An 18,946-nucleotide genomic window follows, 5' to 3' on the forward strand; every position below is an offset into this window, starting at 1 on the left:
GTAGTATCATGGGTATTGTGATTTTATATTTGTTTCCTGTCTTCACAACAGAGATAAAAAATATAAATGGTATGAAGCTTTTTTGTTCACTTGTATTACAGTATGTGACCGTTCAGTTCAGTTATAATATGACTGCAAGTCTGCATGATAAACCTATGAACCTAATGCATATTGTCCCTTTGTGTCGTAGTTTGTACAATTTTGACTGTATTCTTTGTGTCCCCTTCAAAAATTGCTTTTAAAGAATTTTATGTGTATTGTCACCCCACTACTGTTAAATGAGATTTAGGCCCATGCGCCAGGGTTAATACCACAAATGCTAAAGACCAGACTTGAGTTTTGTTTTATGTTTGATAGTCAAATTAGAGCAGGTAAAATTACAGTTTCAGTTTATACTGCCTGTATCTATTGACAAACATGTGAACTAGTAAAATTGAAATTTGAGACGCCAATGCATGGTGATATCGAATTGAACCGAATCGATGACATGATAATCGTAATCGAACCGAACCGTGACACCAGTGTAGGTTCACACTAGAGTTGATCCGGATACTCGGCTGAAACGAGTATCCGGTACGGATAAAAGACTTTTGCCGAGTACGAGTATCATACGAGTAATACGAGTCTGTGCTCGGATTGAATAAAAATCCTCATTGGGTAGCTGACTGTGTCTGCGTTCTGTGATAGGCTAGTCACAGCGCCCCTCCCCTACACATATACAGATGTATTGTGTTGCTGAGTGTGTCCGCAGCTTTCTCTCTCTGTCCCTCCCTCAGTCACTCACGTTTGCGCGTATTTTCGGTTAACGTTTAGGTAGGGCTGGGCGATAAAACGATATCGATATTATCGACGGTACAACATTGTCGATATCAATATAAAAAAAGGTCGATATAGCGCTAGATAATTTCCTTTAAATGTGCGCGCCCGTGACGTCCGAAAATCTTAAACAGCCTATAATATGTTTTGTTACATGAGCGTGCTACGATTGACAAGCAAACAACCAATAAGATCTCATTTGCCGGGTTGCGTTAGGCTCAATTTGGTCGCGTCATCTGTTGACGTTAGAACACGTGCAAGATGAGTGCCGTGCTTGCCGTCAGCACGGAAATTGTGAACAAAAAGCGAGATGTCAGCTCGCCAGTGTGACAGTTTTTTTATTTCTTTCTTCCGACCAACATCAGAAGAACGTAGTGTGAAAGCGATGTAAAAAGAACGTCCCGTCCAAGCAAGGAAACACAAGCAATTTATTCCACCATCTAAACCGCTGCAACCCTTTGGAATATACATCATGTCGCCCATCTACCTCAAGTCATCAAACAACCCACAAGCAGTACACGATGGAGAGGTACTCTGTAACAATGCCATATGATAAATTTTCAAAGCGATATAATGACATAACCCATGCTATAGCGTACTTCATTGCAAAAGAAATGCTGCCGTTCACCATGGTGGAGAAGTCAGGCTTTCGTTTACTGTTATAAGGGTTTGTTGGTATTGCTTATTACAGATGCTGTTGTTGATCTACCTCAAAGTTTGCCTTGATTGTTCCATGTTTACATTAAATTAAGTGGAAACATTTTGTAACATTTTAAGTTCAAAGTTAAAGTTCGTTTAAACGTTTATCTTAATATAAGTAGAGTAAGACATAAAAAAATTTTGTTTTACTTTTTTTAATGCTAAAACTAATTTTATTTGCTGTACTGCTTAATAATGTGGGTCAGTAAAGATACAGTGGTTAAATACTTACTGTTCTACTTGTCATTTTTACTTTAAAAAAAAGGTCAATAATTATCGATATTGAACGATATGAAGCATCATATCGTTGATATATTTTTTAGCCATATCGCCCAGCCCTACGTTTAGGTCTCTTCAGCTTTAGGTTTGTTTTTTACTTCGGTGTGTAGTACTTACTTATTAACCAGTAAAGTTTTGATAAACGTGGGGTTTGTTCAGATGTGGTGCATGGTAGAATGCGACTCGCACTCGCAAAAGAAAGAGTTTTTCTTTTCTTTTTTAAACCGTCAGCTGGCTCTAACCATTTTTTTTTACTTCACGCAAACTCTTGTTCATTACATTTTACTTCATAATTGCAACCGCATGTGTTGTAGTCATTGTTGCAAAACTTGTTCTGTATATAGTTTGTTTGTTATCGTGATCAAAACCATTGATCTGAAGCTCAATGCTGATGCTGTCATGTAAATATTTTTCTAATCCGCAATAAATATAACAATTTCTGATCAACCAATATCAATTGCACGCTTAAAATAACATACCGGTTAAAGCCCCGCCCATCTCAAGACAACCCGACCAAATTTCTGGGTTAAAATCCCGCCCACTTCCTGGTTAGGCCCCGCCCAGTCCGAATACAGATACAGATAATTCATATGGTTAACAGATACAGATAATGCTGTACTCGCTCATCCCTAGTTCACACCTCTAGTAAAAATACATTCTTGATGTGCCAATTTTGGACATCATCAGTACAACGGGCATACAATAAACAACGGGCATACAATAAGCCAGTATGCGTCTGTTCGTCAGCATTATACTCGAAAACAGCACACTACCTGTTGCAGGTAGTCTCGCTTCAACGCCCGATCACCACTCGCTATTAGATATTGGGGATGTGTTTATCTATCTCAGCATACAGACAAACACGGACAGAGACAGTTCACAGTGTAATTAAGCACACAGAATTTTTAATGCAAACCGGAAAACAGCAATTCACTTTGACGTACTGTCCGGACCCCCGCCAGAAAGAAAATAAAGGTGCCGCACATACCCCCCCAAAGCCATAAACATAGGGGAAACAATGAACCTGCACCAAGATCTGCACCGAACCAGCACTAATCAGTATAAATAAACCATAATTAATTACAATTACATTACATTTACGCATTTGGCCGACGCTTTTATCCAAAGCGACTTACATTTCATTATACTATACAATAGTCTATGTATGTCCAATCCCTGGGTTCTTACCCATGACATTGGCATTGCTAACGCCATGCTCTAAACACTGAGCCACATGTAAGAGCTGGGAGAGATGGGTAGAGGTGGGAATCATAATACATTTTCCAGTTCAGGTTCTGGTTCCAATTCTGCCTAATGATCAGGCCCTCGATATAATTCCATTAACTATGTTAACCATTTTTCATTCCCTGACAAAATACAGTGTGAATATAATGTTCTGATATTGAGTACTACTTGTTCATCCATCACGTGTAACTGGTGCACTGTTAGTGTTTGTCAGAGCATTAATCACATTCTGCTATTCAGTGAAATAAACTTCCAGGAGGACTAAGTTGGTTAGATAAATAGTACCTTGACAGCTAAAACACTTGGTCGTCTGATGGTGATGTCTGATGCATAAGGCACACCGTTCTGGAAATACGTCAGCACATTCGAAGATGTCATCTGATTGGTCAAACTTTACAGGATTTCCGGGAGACATGCGTGTCGCATTCTTTAATGGTCTGCCTGGAGTCAATGTAAAGCCGTCTTTTGTTCCAATTTGTAAATTGCTTTGTATAAAAGCGTCTGCTTAATTACTAAATGTAAATCTAAGAAGCTGTTGTGTTTACATCGGTTGCAATAAGAATTCACCACGATCAACTAGGATTGTAACAATATTATCAATAGTGTAACCGCAATAGCAAAATTGTCTCAATATTATGGTAGTCACATGACTCTATGAAACGATAGGTCCGGGCCTAACATAGAGAATCTGGTGCAATTATTTTCTTTTATAAACAGAATTTTTAGGTCATGTGACCAGTATCATATACTATAATCATAACTGTAGCTTAGAGGTATGAGTTAGAGGATAAAGAAAAGAGGATGCTTATGGCATGTTTCCAAGTCATCATTTGTCATTTTAAATAGAGCAATAAATACCGTTCAGTGGATTTATACCGATGTATTATCGTACAGTGAGACTTTGATATTTAGGGCTCTAGATTAACATTTGAGAGAGGTGGCACTGGTGATACTAAGTTACTGGTGCTACTTGGTGGTCATGGGGTGAGGTTAGAAAAAAGACATTAATAAATCAATAAGAAATTAGTACAATTCATTGTTTATGATGTGATTATTTTTATTATATATGTAAACTCTCTTTCAACACTTAACACAATAACACCATATTTAAAGCACGTTTCTTAAAGCTATTTTCTTCCTTTATTTGTTGTGAATGACTCATTTTATTTCCCAATTTTACAAGGTTTCTTGTTATTATGGGAATTTTGAAGTAATGTTGTAAATAATGACTGTTTCAGAGTAAAAAGGTAAAAAAGAGAACTCAATCTTAATATTTTGTGCTTTGACTTACTGGGCAGGGCTCCAGACAAAAAAGCAATTAAGGACCCATTGGCTCCTATAGAGGAAAAACACAGGCGCCAAATTGTTTTATTTAAGAGCCACATACAGTAACATGAACTTTTTTAACATTACATTTTTAAATGACGTACTTTTACTTATCCTGTTGTTTGTACATCTTCCCTCTCACAGAATTTCCCTCTCACAGAAGTTTTGGGGAAAATCTGCAGAATAGTATCTGTTTACATTTTTTCCAACAAATATAAATATACGTAGATGTGTTATATAGTCTTAATTGCTGCCTGTCAATACTTAATGCAGTTGATTACAGATTTGGTTTTGGTTATTTAAAAAGAGGCAGAGAAGCTTCGGTATTGACGACTGTTTAAACTCTAAATTCACCAGACCAAATTTGTAGTCTGAATTCATTTGAACCAACAGAAAAGTTGCATGTTAAGACCATATTAATATATTATAGAAACCGTATGAAAGAGTAAACATTTTATTGTTTATAGAGTTTAAAGCAAAGAAAAGTGGGTTATGTTAATACGTTATTAGCAAATGTTGATTTTAGTTTGTAATAATGAAAATTTTCAGCATGTTCACAACACAATGTAAAGATAACTTCAAATAAAACTTGACAAGATAATTTGTATGTCATTTTTTCTCGCTATGAACCAATTTGAGATGATCCAGCGGTGTCTCAAGTAATAGACAGATAAATTACGTTCCCTGAACTTTTTTGTGGTTTGTTTCGCTTTAAACTCCTGAAATATCACATTGTTCATCCTCAAGCTCACTAAAATCTGTCACAGCAAACAGTGCATCACAGTTGAAAATCCGCGCAATTCCATTGAATTTTTGGTGGACATCTGCATGCGCTTATTCCATGCTGCCTAATCGGGCACTGGTGCGCTGAGAGTGCAAAAAATGGAGAGCAGAGTGCTGGCATTGAGCATGCGGGGAAAAGCCCAGCTGCTGGTGTAAACAGTTGCACCAGAGGCATGAGAGTCAGTCGCTCTTAGGAGGAAAGTCAGGTTTACCTGCACAGCTCTCTCTCCCTCCCACTTTAAAAATGAGCAAATATGCATGATCGCGGTGGCAAAATGTTATATGAAATGATCCGATCTCTGCAAAAATATCACTCGCAAATGAATATTCTGGTCGCAAATGTGACCGTTTAAGTCGCAGTCTGGAGCCCTGCTGGCAGTGCACAGGCTTTTAGAGATTTTTATTCATGAAAGCTACAATCTAAAACATTGGAAAATGTTATATGAAATGATCCAACACAAATATACTCTTCACAATCCTCCTTTATTGCCGTCTTTGCAAAAAGCTATAATTTTGCCACTGGCCTTCATTTGCCAGACCTTATTTTAAAATAAAAGCATTTTTACCACATAAAATTAAAACACAAAACTCAAAAGCAACTCAGAACTAAATTATTATACTGCATTGTACTTTACTACACATTGGCATAAATAAACTTTAAATACTAAATCTTACTAATCTTATACTCTTGTTAAATGGTCTAGGCACGCTTGTGTGCTTATGTGTTTTGAGTGACAGATTTGGTGGGTTCAGACAGAGTGTAGAGCTCTGATAGTCATTAAAGTTTAAACGCATGTTTCCTGCATTAGCTTTACAAGCATACAAACACGCAAACATTTAGTTTAAAATATAGTTAAAACCAGTCTAGAGCCCTGATATTGTTACATCCCTACGAACAAAGTTCGAACTAAGTTCTTAAAAGTATTCTAATATCACGGCATATACTCTAATTGTATACTCTAACTCTAATAATTGTTGTTGCTGTTATCTTTTCTGTTACTTTGGGGACATTTCTATGCCTCTAAACATGATGTGTCAAAAAAACTAAACGTGATCGGTTGCTTTACCTGTCAGTCATAAGGCCTTTTGGGCGAGCCTTGTCCAATGAAAGCTGTCAATGTTGTACAGCCCTTCAGTATAAAGATCTGTCTATGCAAGACTATTAATAATGCAACCAGGAGGGGTGTGGTGCAATGCTTGGTATCTGCATCATGTTTAACATCTGAAAATTAAATGTCAAATAATATTTTTTATAAAAAACATTGCATCCTGGCAGGACTTTGAGTGGCCTAGAAAGTTGTAGCTGACGATAAAAAAAACTAGTCCTGCATAACCCTACGCACAATAAACTTGAAAAAAACTGTATTTTAAAAGGGATGATAGTGAGAATGTGGTTACATTAGAAAGGTGATGTTCGCACCACATGCAATATTCTATTTCTCAAGATTTGCAGAACCATTGTGGATCATACCTGTCGGATCAAAACTAGAACTAAAACAAATCAAATTAACATTTATGCAGTTGTCCCACACATCCAAGATAGTTAATTTATGCCTTACATCTGATGTGCATTCTCTGGGAAACAAACTAATGAACTAGCAGTATGCTATATCATCGAGCTGCAGAAAAGCTGTAACAAAGCTGTAGTCCCCCTAATAACACTGTTTTAGCTGTCATCTGTTTTGCGTCTTTTGAAAAGCTAATTGTTGTCTGCTTTATGATGCTTCATTGACTAATGCTATGCAGCCGCTTGTAAAATCCATCTTTGTTTTTGGACAGATGGAAACGCAACCCCCTTTACCTATACTGATGCCAATAAGCGTTGCTCTTTTATCTCTCATCCATTCAATAGAACTGATGTTAAAGGGAGAACCAACACATTGCCAGACGTATGAGTTTGCCTTCAGAAAGACTGCAGTCTGAAGCTGTTGCCATGGAGCTGCATAATGCTCCTTTTTTGGAACAATCAGTAGTCACAGGGCCTCTATCTACCCCTGACTAAGAAGATACTAACGCATACACACATATGAACTGTAATACTTCAATCAAGCCTGCATTTAACCTACAGAATCTATATATAGACAGGGGTTCTGCATCATTACCATTGTCTCTCTGTAGGATTGGGCCACCCTGATTTAGTCTCCAGCTTGGTTTTCATGAACAGCAGAACAATATCAAATGTGAACGTATATACATGTCTATATGCAAACCAAAAAGACAGTCACATATAGTCACATTTAGTTACTCTGTATATACAGTAACAGTAAAGTTTCATGGTACTGCTTGACAAGCACACATCATCAATATCCGTGATATCTGACACTGAGTTTTTAGACCAACATTTGCCCTCTACATATGACGTATTAAGAATACAAAAGAATTACATTATAACTTGGGTTACTGTTATATTACATTACCAACTATTGGCATCAATTACAAAAGGTCACGACTCACCAGTTCGCAACCACTGCATAAGTTATAACTAACAAGCGACACATCCATACATAACCAAATATGCGCTCCTGCACATCCACCCCGCAAAAGCGCAGTAAAGATCCGTGGTTGTCAGAATCCCGTGGGGGGCTCTCCTTGTATGATCTATGTATCACTTCATCAGGGTGATAATTGTCAGGCATTCAAATTAAAGTCTCGGTTTAAATTTGAAGGAGGTACAGCAAGCAGAGTCGAGAGGAATGCCTGCCCCTCTCTAGGGCCGCTGTGAGGGGGAGCGTGAGGGACGGAAGGGTAATTACCAGTGCCACTGGAGAGAGAAATCACAGTCTGTCTCATGCCAAAAATGACTCCTCCCTGCAAATGACTTCCTATGGCAGACAGCTAACGGATGGAAGTTGACAAACTGAGGGGAATCACCCCAGAGGTTAAAAACGCACATGGACAAAAAAAACACAGGCCACAAATCAAGGCCAGTAAAACATTTGGTGTTTTATTTAGCTGAAATAACATTTCTATGTGAAGGTAATGTTGAATTAAAGTCCATACGTTTTTTTTGGATAAAAAATTAACTAAAACCAATTATTGAGCAAGTCCATGAAAGAACGGCGTATAAAACTGTGTTGTTTATCCTTGGTGGATTCACCACGGAAAGCTTGAAATAATGTTTTGTAATATTCAGGGGCGATTCTAGGATTTTCGTTTTAGGGGGGCTCAGTCCCCGATAAGGGTATGATTAAAAAAATATTATTTGACTATTAGGGTAGGGTTGTATACTACAAGCCTTATTGCTATTCACTATTTTATTGTATTCCCTGTATTTCATATATGGGAGTAGGAGTACTGACTGGGCCATATACAACACTGTAAACAAATTTTGAAACATTTAGATGTGAGAAGACTTCCTGATTCATTATTCACTGTACAAACACAAGTACACACGTTAATTAAAAGTAAGAACATGAATTATCAATTTGCCACTTCTATAAATCAATTACCTAAAATAAAACACAAATCCCTTTACTCTACTCTTACTCTAATGTATCATGATACACTAATGATTCATTATTACTTTATACAAAAAAATATATTTATTAAAACAAAACAAAATAAAATAACTCCACATGATGTTTTTCTCTCTGTGCCATTTGTTGCTTTCAGACAATGATCAGTGTATTTAACCATTTCTGTGCATGATGGCAACATAATGCGATGCCAAGATACACCTTCATAAGTTTTAAATGTTAAAAAGTAAAAAATAAAAATAAATCATAATCGTTTTCTAAAATATGTTTGCATGGGTGGTTATCGCTTTATTTTTGTTGGAAGAAAAAAACACTATCACACTGTGATAAGGGATAAACGCAGCGAAGACGTACAGGTATTGAACGAGAAACCGAACCGTGTACTGGTCCGGTAACAATATGTAAACTGCAATTACAATAACTTCACCGATGTATATGTCATATCATAGCAATCTATCAATAAATGCACACACACACCTTTTCCTCTCTGATGTTCGCTCCGCTCGGCGACCCTGCGGATTGAATAACGCGCTGAATTTATGCAGACTTAGATCAGGGGAGGAGCCGAAACTTGAAGCATCGCGCCGCCGTTTCAAATTAGTTTTTAAAGGGGACTGAAGCCATCACAAATTAATTAATCTAATAATTTTTTAGGGGGGCTGGGCAGAAGTTTAGGGGGGCTAAAGCTCCCCTAAAAGGGCCTAGTGACGCCCCTGGTAATATTCCTTGTCGGCTAGTGTTTCATCTACGCGTCATTTCGTCACATTCGTGAACACAACGAAGAGGATCCGGCTGCTAGCCCTCGTGTGGATGCTGCGGGTGACCGGTAGCATTGCACGCAGATTTTTTTTCTTGGACATTTTTATATTATTTGTGGCGGCGTTTAGTACTTTAAATTTTAAATGCCAAGCAGCACTTCCATCTGGGGATTCATCAGTTGTGAAAACCAAGAAAGTACGAACTGATGAGACTTTACAAAGAAACACAGAATGTGATAGGACTCGTGCGGAAACAAGAATTAATATTGGCAAGGCGTTTCAAAGGTGTCGTGAACTCCGTGATCTGAAAGGATTGAAAACAAATGCAGATATGGCTTTATTTCTTCTGAACAGAACAGGTAAGACATTTGAATATTTCAATAGATAACACAAAAACCGTAGCACGCTTGTTGTGTTAATACAGTCAGGTACAGGTTCATAGGTTGTTCTTTCTCTCCTTGTATTCTGCATTATGATAAATGTAACTCAAGCCCTATTTGCACGGGATTAATATTATTTTGGCACCTCGTGTGATTTAGAAATGAACTCACCACATCTGTATTTCGTGGGAATTTTCCCGAAATAATATAAAAACACTTCAACAAAGCCCCTATTTGTACTATTTGGGTCTGTTTATGCTCTTATTTGTTTCGTATTGTATCATCTGCTACGTTAATTGTTATGTTTATTATGTTTATAAAATCAAACTCATGCGCCCAGTCGAGTAGTGCCCAAACACAACATACCTCCGCACATCACTTGCAGTAGCAATTACAAACTAAGATGGCGACAAAGAGGTCATTCTTACGGACTGCCAGTTTAATAAATACTTACTGTGTGTATATATATATATATATATATATATATTCAAATAATATAATAAAATATTGTGATGGTGCAAGCACAACAAAATTTCACATGCATTCTCCATCAGTATATTATAAAAATGATAGTAACACATATTTATGATCAAAATTGTATTATTATTATTATAATCCATATAGTATAAATAAAAAGTACATTATCTAAGTTATAGGGGTGAAACGGAGCACTCAACTCATAATTTGATGCAAGATACTGGGTTTACGATTATGATTGCATCTTGATATTTGTTAAAAAAATTACAATATAATACTCAAATTACCGATTTTCCCCAGAGCATTAACAATTTTTAGTTACTTGTAATAATTTGTTATAAAGAATTGAAAACATCCAAGGTTTACTTCAACCATTTTCATTTAAACCCAAAAAAAATACACTCACCTAAAGGGTTATTAGGAACACCACACTAATACTGTGTTTGACCCCCTTTCGTCTTCAGAACTGCCTTAATTCTACGTGGCATTGATTCAACAGTTGATGGAGATTTGTAGGATGCACGAACCTCCCGTTCCACCACATCCCAAAGATGCTCTATTGGGTTGAGATCTGGTGACTGTGGGGGCCATTTTAGTACAGTGAACTCATTGTCATGTTCAAGAAACCAATTTGAAATGATTCGAGCTTTGTGACATGGTGCATTATCCTGCTGGAAGTATTCATCAGAGGATGGGTACATGGTGGTCATAAAGGGATGGACATGGTCAGAAACAATGCTCAGGTAGGCTGTGGCATTTAAACGATGCCCAATTGGCACTAAGGGGCCTAAAGTGTTCCAAGAAAACATCCCCCACGACAAAGTTGTTCACAACCTGAGCACAACGATAACCAGTAGCAATTACTTTTGTGAGAGAAAATCATTCACAACAACACAAACATGCTAATGTACATGCTTACACAACAGTGCCACATAATCAGACTGACCACAATGTATTCATCAATTCGTCCAGTTGCCACAGCACATTTGGAATGAATTTTCAGCTTTGCAAACCGGTTGGATGTATGCACAGCAGAAACAAGTTGCATGCCCAACCCCAAAATGACTTGGTAACTGACAGAGAATTAAAAATGCATCATGGTACCCAGACAGTTAAACATCAGTTCTGTATGGTTGACGGCGCGGAGGAAACATGCTACTGACTAAACAAGCTCCAGACTGTACAATATGGAAGTAACTTAAAATACTACTGTACATCTTGTTCCTATTCAGGAGTAAAACAGGCCTGATGGAAGTAATACACACTGGTGCACACTTCCAATTCCCTGTCATATGCCACTATGCAATACTGTTGCCGTTACATGTTTTTAACTCGCATGTTGTTTCTGCAGTTGAAATCAAAAGCATTTTCAACACATGCAGATTAAAGCTTAAGCATATGTGTGTACATACACACTACTAGACTTTTGGTCTGTATTATACTTTAGTGAAAAGAAAAGAGGGGAATACAGAAATGCATGGTCCATTTAGGCTTGCACAGCACCCAACCCCCAAGCCCAGAGACCTATAACTTATCCCCATGATCCCACCATAGAGAGAGAAAAAAAACTGTTTTAGGAAGTAGAGCCAACAGAGAAGTAGGATATAAAATCTGGACTGGAGTTTCAAACTGGATTGGAAGGATCGAATACTCTCAATAGGTAAAACAAACCATATGTGACCCTGGACAACAAAACCACACATTAGGCTCCATTTTTTATTGAGATGCATACATCCTAATGAATAAGCTTTCCAGTGATTCATGATTTGTAACGATCAGACAATATTTGGCCGAGATACAACTATTTGAAAACTGGAATCTGAGGGGTGCAAAAATCACAATATTGAGAAAATGGCCTTTAAAGCTGTCCATGCCATATTACTCAGAAAAAATAAAGTTTTGATACATTTACGGTAGGAAATTTACAAAATATCGTCATGGAACATGATCTCTACATAATATGATAATGAACTTTGGCATAAAAGAAGAAACAATAATTTTGACACATATATTCCCTTATATGGTTTTGTGGTCCAGGGTCACATATAGTTTCCTTATACACTATGGGACCAAATTCAAAACCTACTAAACCAAATATAAAGGCAACTTAAAGTTATTCAGTATATTACTGTTTGTGTTACAAGTTTGCCTTGAGAAGATGAGTGGTATGACCAATGAGACTTATTATTTTCTTTTCTTTTTATCATATCAGACATAACAATGGGCAAATAATGTATTCTGGCACTACAATATCATAAAGACAGTTGTGACGGTCAGTTCAAACAGTAAGCAATCAACTAGCAACTCACCGACACTAACATCTTCAATGTGTAAAAACCACTGACATCACTTTGCAATTGCATAGCAAAACCCTTGCAACCACCATAGTAGCATCGTGCCAGCGATTTTTGCGTTGCGAAGGACCAAATACTTTGTCTTAAAAATTATTTAAAATCTACTTATTATTGATTAATACCTTTGGAAAGCCCTTAACATTTTTGTGAGATGAACCAATACAACACACTTAGCATGGCACGGTTCCCATTCGCAGACACTGACATCACACCTAAAACGTTTACATTTAGCTCAAAAGCTGGCAGAGACACCTGCGCCTTTCACTTCAAACGCTCCTATATAATTAATTCCCTAAGGAAAAATGCCTGGAACCTCCCCTACGTTTAGATGATTATGTAAGCCACATAGGATGTATACACTTCTCACAAATGCAGATGTGAAATTGAGGAAGTCTGACAGAAATACAGTTCAATACATGCTCTTGTACATTGAATTGACTCTTGTTAGTGTGAAGCCCATCCCTGGATCACAACCAGTCAGGTGAACTCTTAACAGGTTCTTCTGAGAAGATGAACTCAAATTAATTCTGTGAATGTTTTCTATAAGTATATAGCTTAAGGGTTTGGGGGGAATAATTGAAAGCTCCATTACTCCAATATGTCTGTCAGAGAGACATATCAGTGCATTACTCTTATTAGGCGTATTGCTCCCTGAACTCTCTGTAAGTCGCTTTGGATAAAAGTGTCTGCTAAATGACTAAGTGTAAATTAACATAGTTGGAGACAAGGTGGATAAATATGATACGACAAGCGATAAAAGTGATCTCAACCATGTTTAAAAACAAGTTCCTATCATAACCAACCATGACAGCGGCAATCGTCACTACATGTTGTCAGCCGCTTGGTTTCTATTTGTGTCATAGCACTGGGTAGCCCCACCCACATCGAACAATCACTGGACCCAAGTCCTGCTCCACATCTTAACATTTAACTTAGAAGAGAAATTGACTCCAGAAGTTAGGAAACATCAGAAATTCTAAAGAAGACATGCTTTTAGTTTCAAGCTCATCAGCTGTGCAATGCTTTGCACATTTTTGAAGCGCATGTAAATGTATTCAATTTTGCAAAGGTCATTTACAATCATCGCTTCTTAAACCAGAAGTTAAGCTGAACTTACTTCTTTCTCTGTCGGGACACAGACGGAAGTGGTGGTGTTGTGGATAATGATTCCTTGCGAGGGCGGCCACGGGGCCGCTTATCTGTGGGGGCTGGACTTCCAGTGGGAGTGGCCCCAGAGCTGCTAGGGGGTGGCGAGGGTCCTTTGTCAGAGGGCTCCAGACTTTTCTCCTCTGAAGACATTCTGTGACAGAAAAGAAAAATACAATACCCTTATCTCAATTAAGTTTACACATGATGTGCATCAATAATTGTGTAATTAACACTATATAGGTGTAAGCCATTAAAATGTAAATGTAAACATAAATGATTTTGAGGTAGACTTTAACACTGCATGTTTCCCACCCACTTTGCAACACATTTTCACATTGTAAACATGACATTTTCATATTTTATTGAGGACTTCACTTTATTAATGCCAGAAGAGAAAATAAACCTTGAGGTTAATGACTAAACTATATTTTATAAGCTTGTATAATTTTCTCATTGCAGAGAGACCACAAAACTCCTCTCCAAACTAACCAAAGTTTAACAAAAATTAGTCAAAACCAGAGTTGGCACGGTTGATAATTCCAAATAAAACAGTTCTCATAATCCTACAGACAAAAAGCGGTAGACTTAGAAAAAACATTTAAAAAAAAGTTATTATAAACTCTTCAAAATAGAGGAAAAAATTGTCTGGTGTGCCGACTACATAAAGAATTACTATTAAGTTTTGTTTAATTATTTATGATCTACACCAGCAATTATGATTCCTATAATTATAATTGCGCTTATTACTCCTTGCAAAAGTATCTTATCAAACAACAGAATTTTTGTAGAGAAAATGAGCTCTCTAATCCAGACTAATTCTTATTGTCCTTTGATTCTTTCTACAACAGCTGCACCATAACACAGTGTCTACACCAGACGCCACCGGCGCGACGCGACAACACACGGCTTGTTCTAAAGGGATTGTCAAGCCGCAGCCATCCAGTGTGGACACAATTTCAAATTATAATGGTTTCTAAAGCGTTCTATTGTCTTTAGTCGCAACGCGTCCGGTGTATACACGTTGTAAGGTTGAAGACGCCACACCGAGAGACAAAGTTTTAGCTGCGTTGCTGTATCCCTCCTAAACGTAGCGCATATTGTTAGCTGCTGCTCTGCCAGATCCACAGCACTGACCCTTGCTTGCATGCTCTGCATGGTGCTTCTGCCAACCTGTCCACTCAGCTGACAAGGCATACTGCCAACGGGATGCTGTCTTTTCCGGGAACTACATGTGATCCCTCCCTGGGCAGCGCTCATTGTATCCTGCCTTGAGTAAACAATTAGACCTCACATGGTTGAGTCAAGCCTTCAGTGAGGCTGTGTGCATTACCATTAGCCTGAATGAACGCAACCGTGTTCGTTGAAAGACCCAATGAAAAAGCTTAATGAGCACAATCTTCTTTTATGTTGATGTATTTCCCTTTAAAACAGGAAGTGGGGGGACATACTAAAGTGGTCATTTTTTACAGGTTTTTGTTGGTGAATCTTGATTTGCTAGTTACTAGTCTATGGCAGGTGGTACTGGAGAAGATAGATTCTTTTTATTGAATTAAAACATGTATAAATGCCTTTGTGTGCAGGATGAGTCATCACATCTAGGTGCATTTAACCATAAAGAAAAGGTTTTCAATAAATACATCTGTGGAGAGGTTACTTTTGTGAACATCCAAAACTACAGATGGCCTCAATTTTAACAAAACAGATATTGAAAAGTTGGTGTACTAGGCATGAGAAGAGAAATAGAAGGGTAAAAAGATTATTGAATCTTACGCTGCTTTCTCCTTGTTTCTCATACAAAAACATTGTATAATGGAGTTTTTCATAAATCATATGCATTTAAGGATTTTCTGTCTCGCTTGCCATCAGCTTGGATATAGCAGCACTATATGCATTGCATTTACATACCCATTACATAAGGGCTCCGTATAAACCATTTTTTAATACTGTATATTTGATACACTTTTGTCTGTTTATTGATGTTGTTAATTTGCTGTATCTGTAATCTGTATTGTAAACAATGTTCTGTCATGTATCCTAAAATGTCCTTGATATCCAAATGCTCCAATAATATTTACAACTTGTCGATAGCTTCCAAAATGACTAAATCAACCTTAGTATATTGACTTACACCCCCCTAAGAAACGTTTATGGTTAAGAACAAAACGGCACATTTTCACTTTTAAGCTATTTATTTAAAAAATATCTATGTCCACCAAAAATACCACCATACAGACGAAACTGCCTCTTTGTATGGCTCATGTATGCCTGTCTATCTTATACGATAAAATAACTTTTAAGTAGCCATATATAAAGGACTTTTCCCAAGTTATCTTGACTCATAGGTCCCTAAACAATCAAATGTAAATAGACGTCTATACAATGAGATCATAATGCATATAAAACCATACATCTCAAATTATCTAATGTCACACTACGTGCAAGAATAAAGCCCATGTCAGATGGACAGCCCTGTGGAAACAACAGAACCACACAAAGCAAGTGCTTCTTCACATGAGGGGGCATGTCCAGCTTTTTGCCTTTGTTCACTTGTCTCCACTCTCCAGAGCATTGTGTTTCAGGGAGAAATGTGCACAGGGTGCCAATAATGCCACCGTACCATGAAAAACTCCAGTTAAATCCTTATTTTAAAGCAGAAAAACATTGAAAGGCTGGTGACTTTGCATAGTAGAGGCGGATTGGCACTGCTTAGGGAGTCCAAAGGCAGATCCTAGCTGTATCACTTGGCTAAACACACAACATTCGTCCCTCGGCTGGCGATCAAAGTAATGACAACTTAAAATGTGTCGGTGTAACGGTGGAAAGATGAGCGCAAACGCGAAGGAAAGGTTATAAGTGGATACAGTAGAGGCCTTGCAAGCCGGCTTGATTAACTTGGAAACATTACACAAGCCTGGAGTCGCCTATCCAAGCGGGAATCAAATAACGGCCCATTAAAGGTAGTGTGTGTAAAGATGCAGGGCCTTTTAAAGCTCTTCTAGCGGTTTATCGAAATATTAGGACGTTATTTGTTGCAAAAAAGGCTGCAGACGCGGTCGAAATAAACAGTTCGGCGTGTAGAAACGCCATATAAACGACAAAAACCTCTCGCAAATAATTAACGTTACGAGAAACACACAACACTCGTCGTTCGACGTTTACTTACCTCTTCGACCCTAGCAATTTTGACTTATTTCCGTCATGACAAGAATCGTCATATATGTGACATACAGTACTTTTGTTTAGTGTTTGTGGCGCTGGGGGGTTGGGGAGGAACAGACCACTATTCCTCTGGAAAATAAGCCAACGTGACAAAGCAATGTCTCCTGCGATATTGCACGCGTATTCCGGTCAAATCCACTTTTATATCCAATAAAATAACGATGCGTAATCCATGAGCAGAAAGCGGTCGCTTTCCTTCGGTTTGAACGGATCACTTTTCTTTATTCCGCTTCATCCCACATCGCCAAATCCTTGTGGGTTACATCCCTCATCCAGCGAGGCTCGAACGAAAACAAGCCATACCGACCGCTATCTGAGCTCCAGCGAGGCGATGGCAGGCGCCGATCCCTCGCCACATTCGGTAAAATGATGCGAAAATATCCTCAAACGATGGAAAAACCGAGAGCAGATTTCGTTTTCAATCCCGACGAATTCGACCAGCTCGCCTAGCCAGCTGAAATTTCGAGCAACACTTTATTAGCACAAAACACATCGATTTGGTTTCCTTGTTTACGTGTTAGCCATGCACACAACACATATACGACATTTAGACGAGCCTGTATAACGAAGAATGAAGCAGAACGTTAAATTTCAGTAATAATACAAATATTAAAGTTATAGCTCTCACTCCATGGTAGCCATATTTGAGTGTAGCCGAATAACGCCCCGCGAGCGATACCATGTTAAGTAGTCCCACAATATTAACCGCTGCGTTGTGTTGAATAGAGCCATCTCATTTAAAAATGCATTTTATTATTCTGCGTTATAAAATTGTAGTGTATTTCTTAAACCTGAACCATCGTTTAAAAACATAGTGCAAAATAAAAATATTATAAACTGACCCTGCGGAGTGATATGTTGGAGGCTCAGCAGGTGAGGCGACTTTTTTCCACGCACAAAAATTTCTTCAAAATGCGGAACGGATCCCGGCACTGAAGCGGAATGATTGATCTTCACCGTCAATGCGAGCCATACATGAGAAGGTTGGTTCTAGTAACTTGCTTGAAAATATATACATTTGTTAATAACGATTTATCTCCTTTTTGTATCTCAGGAAATGAATTTGAAGTAATCATGACTGATTAGTGACTGCACAGGCTGGTGGGAATATTTATATATCTGCGACCAGACCTCCACAGTAAATTATTTTGCCTAAATTTTCAGGAGAGGATAGTAGCAATGTTCCCTAACAATTATCACCATGCAGATTTAAAACTGATACCCAAACAAATGAGAATTTTCACATTTATTAAACAGAGATGTTTTTATTCAATATATCTATATATAATAATAAAACAAATGTGTATGATCCTTTATTTCTTCCTTTCTTGGTCTAAAGTGTAAATCTGCTAAATCTTGCATATATAATGTGAGGGCATACTTTGATTAAAATATATGCAGATATATCATTATATTTATATATTAGTACTATTATTAAATGGTTTGATCAAACTTAATTCGACCTTTTGTTTATAAGATTTTAGTAACTTATGTAACAAAGTCAATATTGAGAAACAATTATATAATCTTACCTGCAATTAATTGCTCTCCTTGAATAAATAGTTGATCAGATGCTTTTCACAAAGTTTGTACTAATACATACCGCCAGGGGGCAGTGTGACACTAACTGTTTCCTACAGCTGAGATCATATTACTATCACTCATTCATACATCGGAACACACAAAATGCACGTTGTTCCTCTAAATGTCTTAAGAGGGATTTTTAAAAAAAGAATCTCGCTATGGATGGTTTGTCTATTTGTTTAACTTGATCCCTGTACAGTGAATAATGCAAGTGGTATAGTATTCGTAAAATTAGTTTGACCTTAAAATCTGGATGACGGCTGTCACTTTAGAAGTCCTTGCCATCACGCAGTAGTTGCACCATCAGTGTCTTACAACAGCATGTCTCTGTTTGTAACAATTTTACTTTTTAATGTAAATCAACATACATGCTATATACACTCGCCTAAAGGACTATTAGG

General features: G+C 37.7%; 1 protein-coding gene across 8 annotated transcripts in view; it reads right to left on the reverse strand.

Moving 5' to 3' along the window:
* Positions 1-17,677, reverse strand: part of kmt2cb (lysine (K)-specific methyltransferase 2Cb) — a 90,313-nt gene extending 72,636 nt beyond the window's left edge. For all 8 annotated transcript variants that reach the window (XM_056744351.1, XM_056744352.1, XM_056744348.1 and 5 more), the window contains exons 1-2: positions 16,906-17,677; positions 13,711-13,893 (exon numbers count right to left, since the gene is read on the reverse strand). In XM_056744351.1, the coding sequence (XP_056600329.1) occupies positions 13,711-13,892 (182 nt within the window). In that variant the 5' untranslated portion in view covers position 13,893; positions 16,906-17,677. The remainder of the gene's footprint in view (positions 1-13,710; positions 13,894-16,905) is intronic.
* Positions 17,678-18,946: the final 1,269 nt, after the last annotated feature.

Source organism: Triplophysa dalaica, chromosome 3 (genome assembly GCF_015846415.1).
Source record: "Triplophysa dalaica isolate WHDGS20190420 chromosome 3, ASM1584641v1, whole genome shotgun sequence".
In the NCBI taxonomy this organism is placed as follows: Eukaryota; Metazoa; Chordata; class Actinopteri; order Cypriniformes; family Nemacheilidae; genus Triplophysa; species Triplophysa dalaica.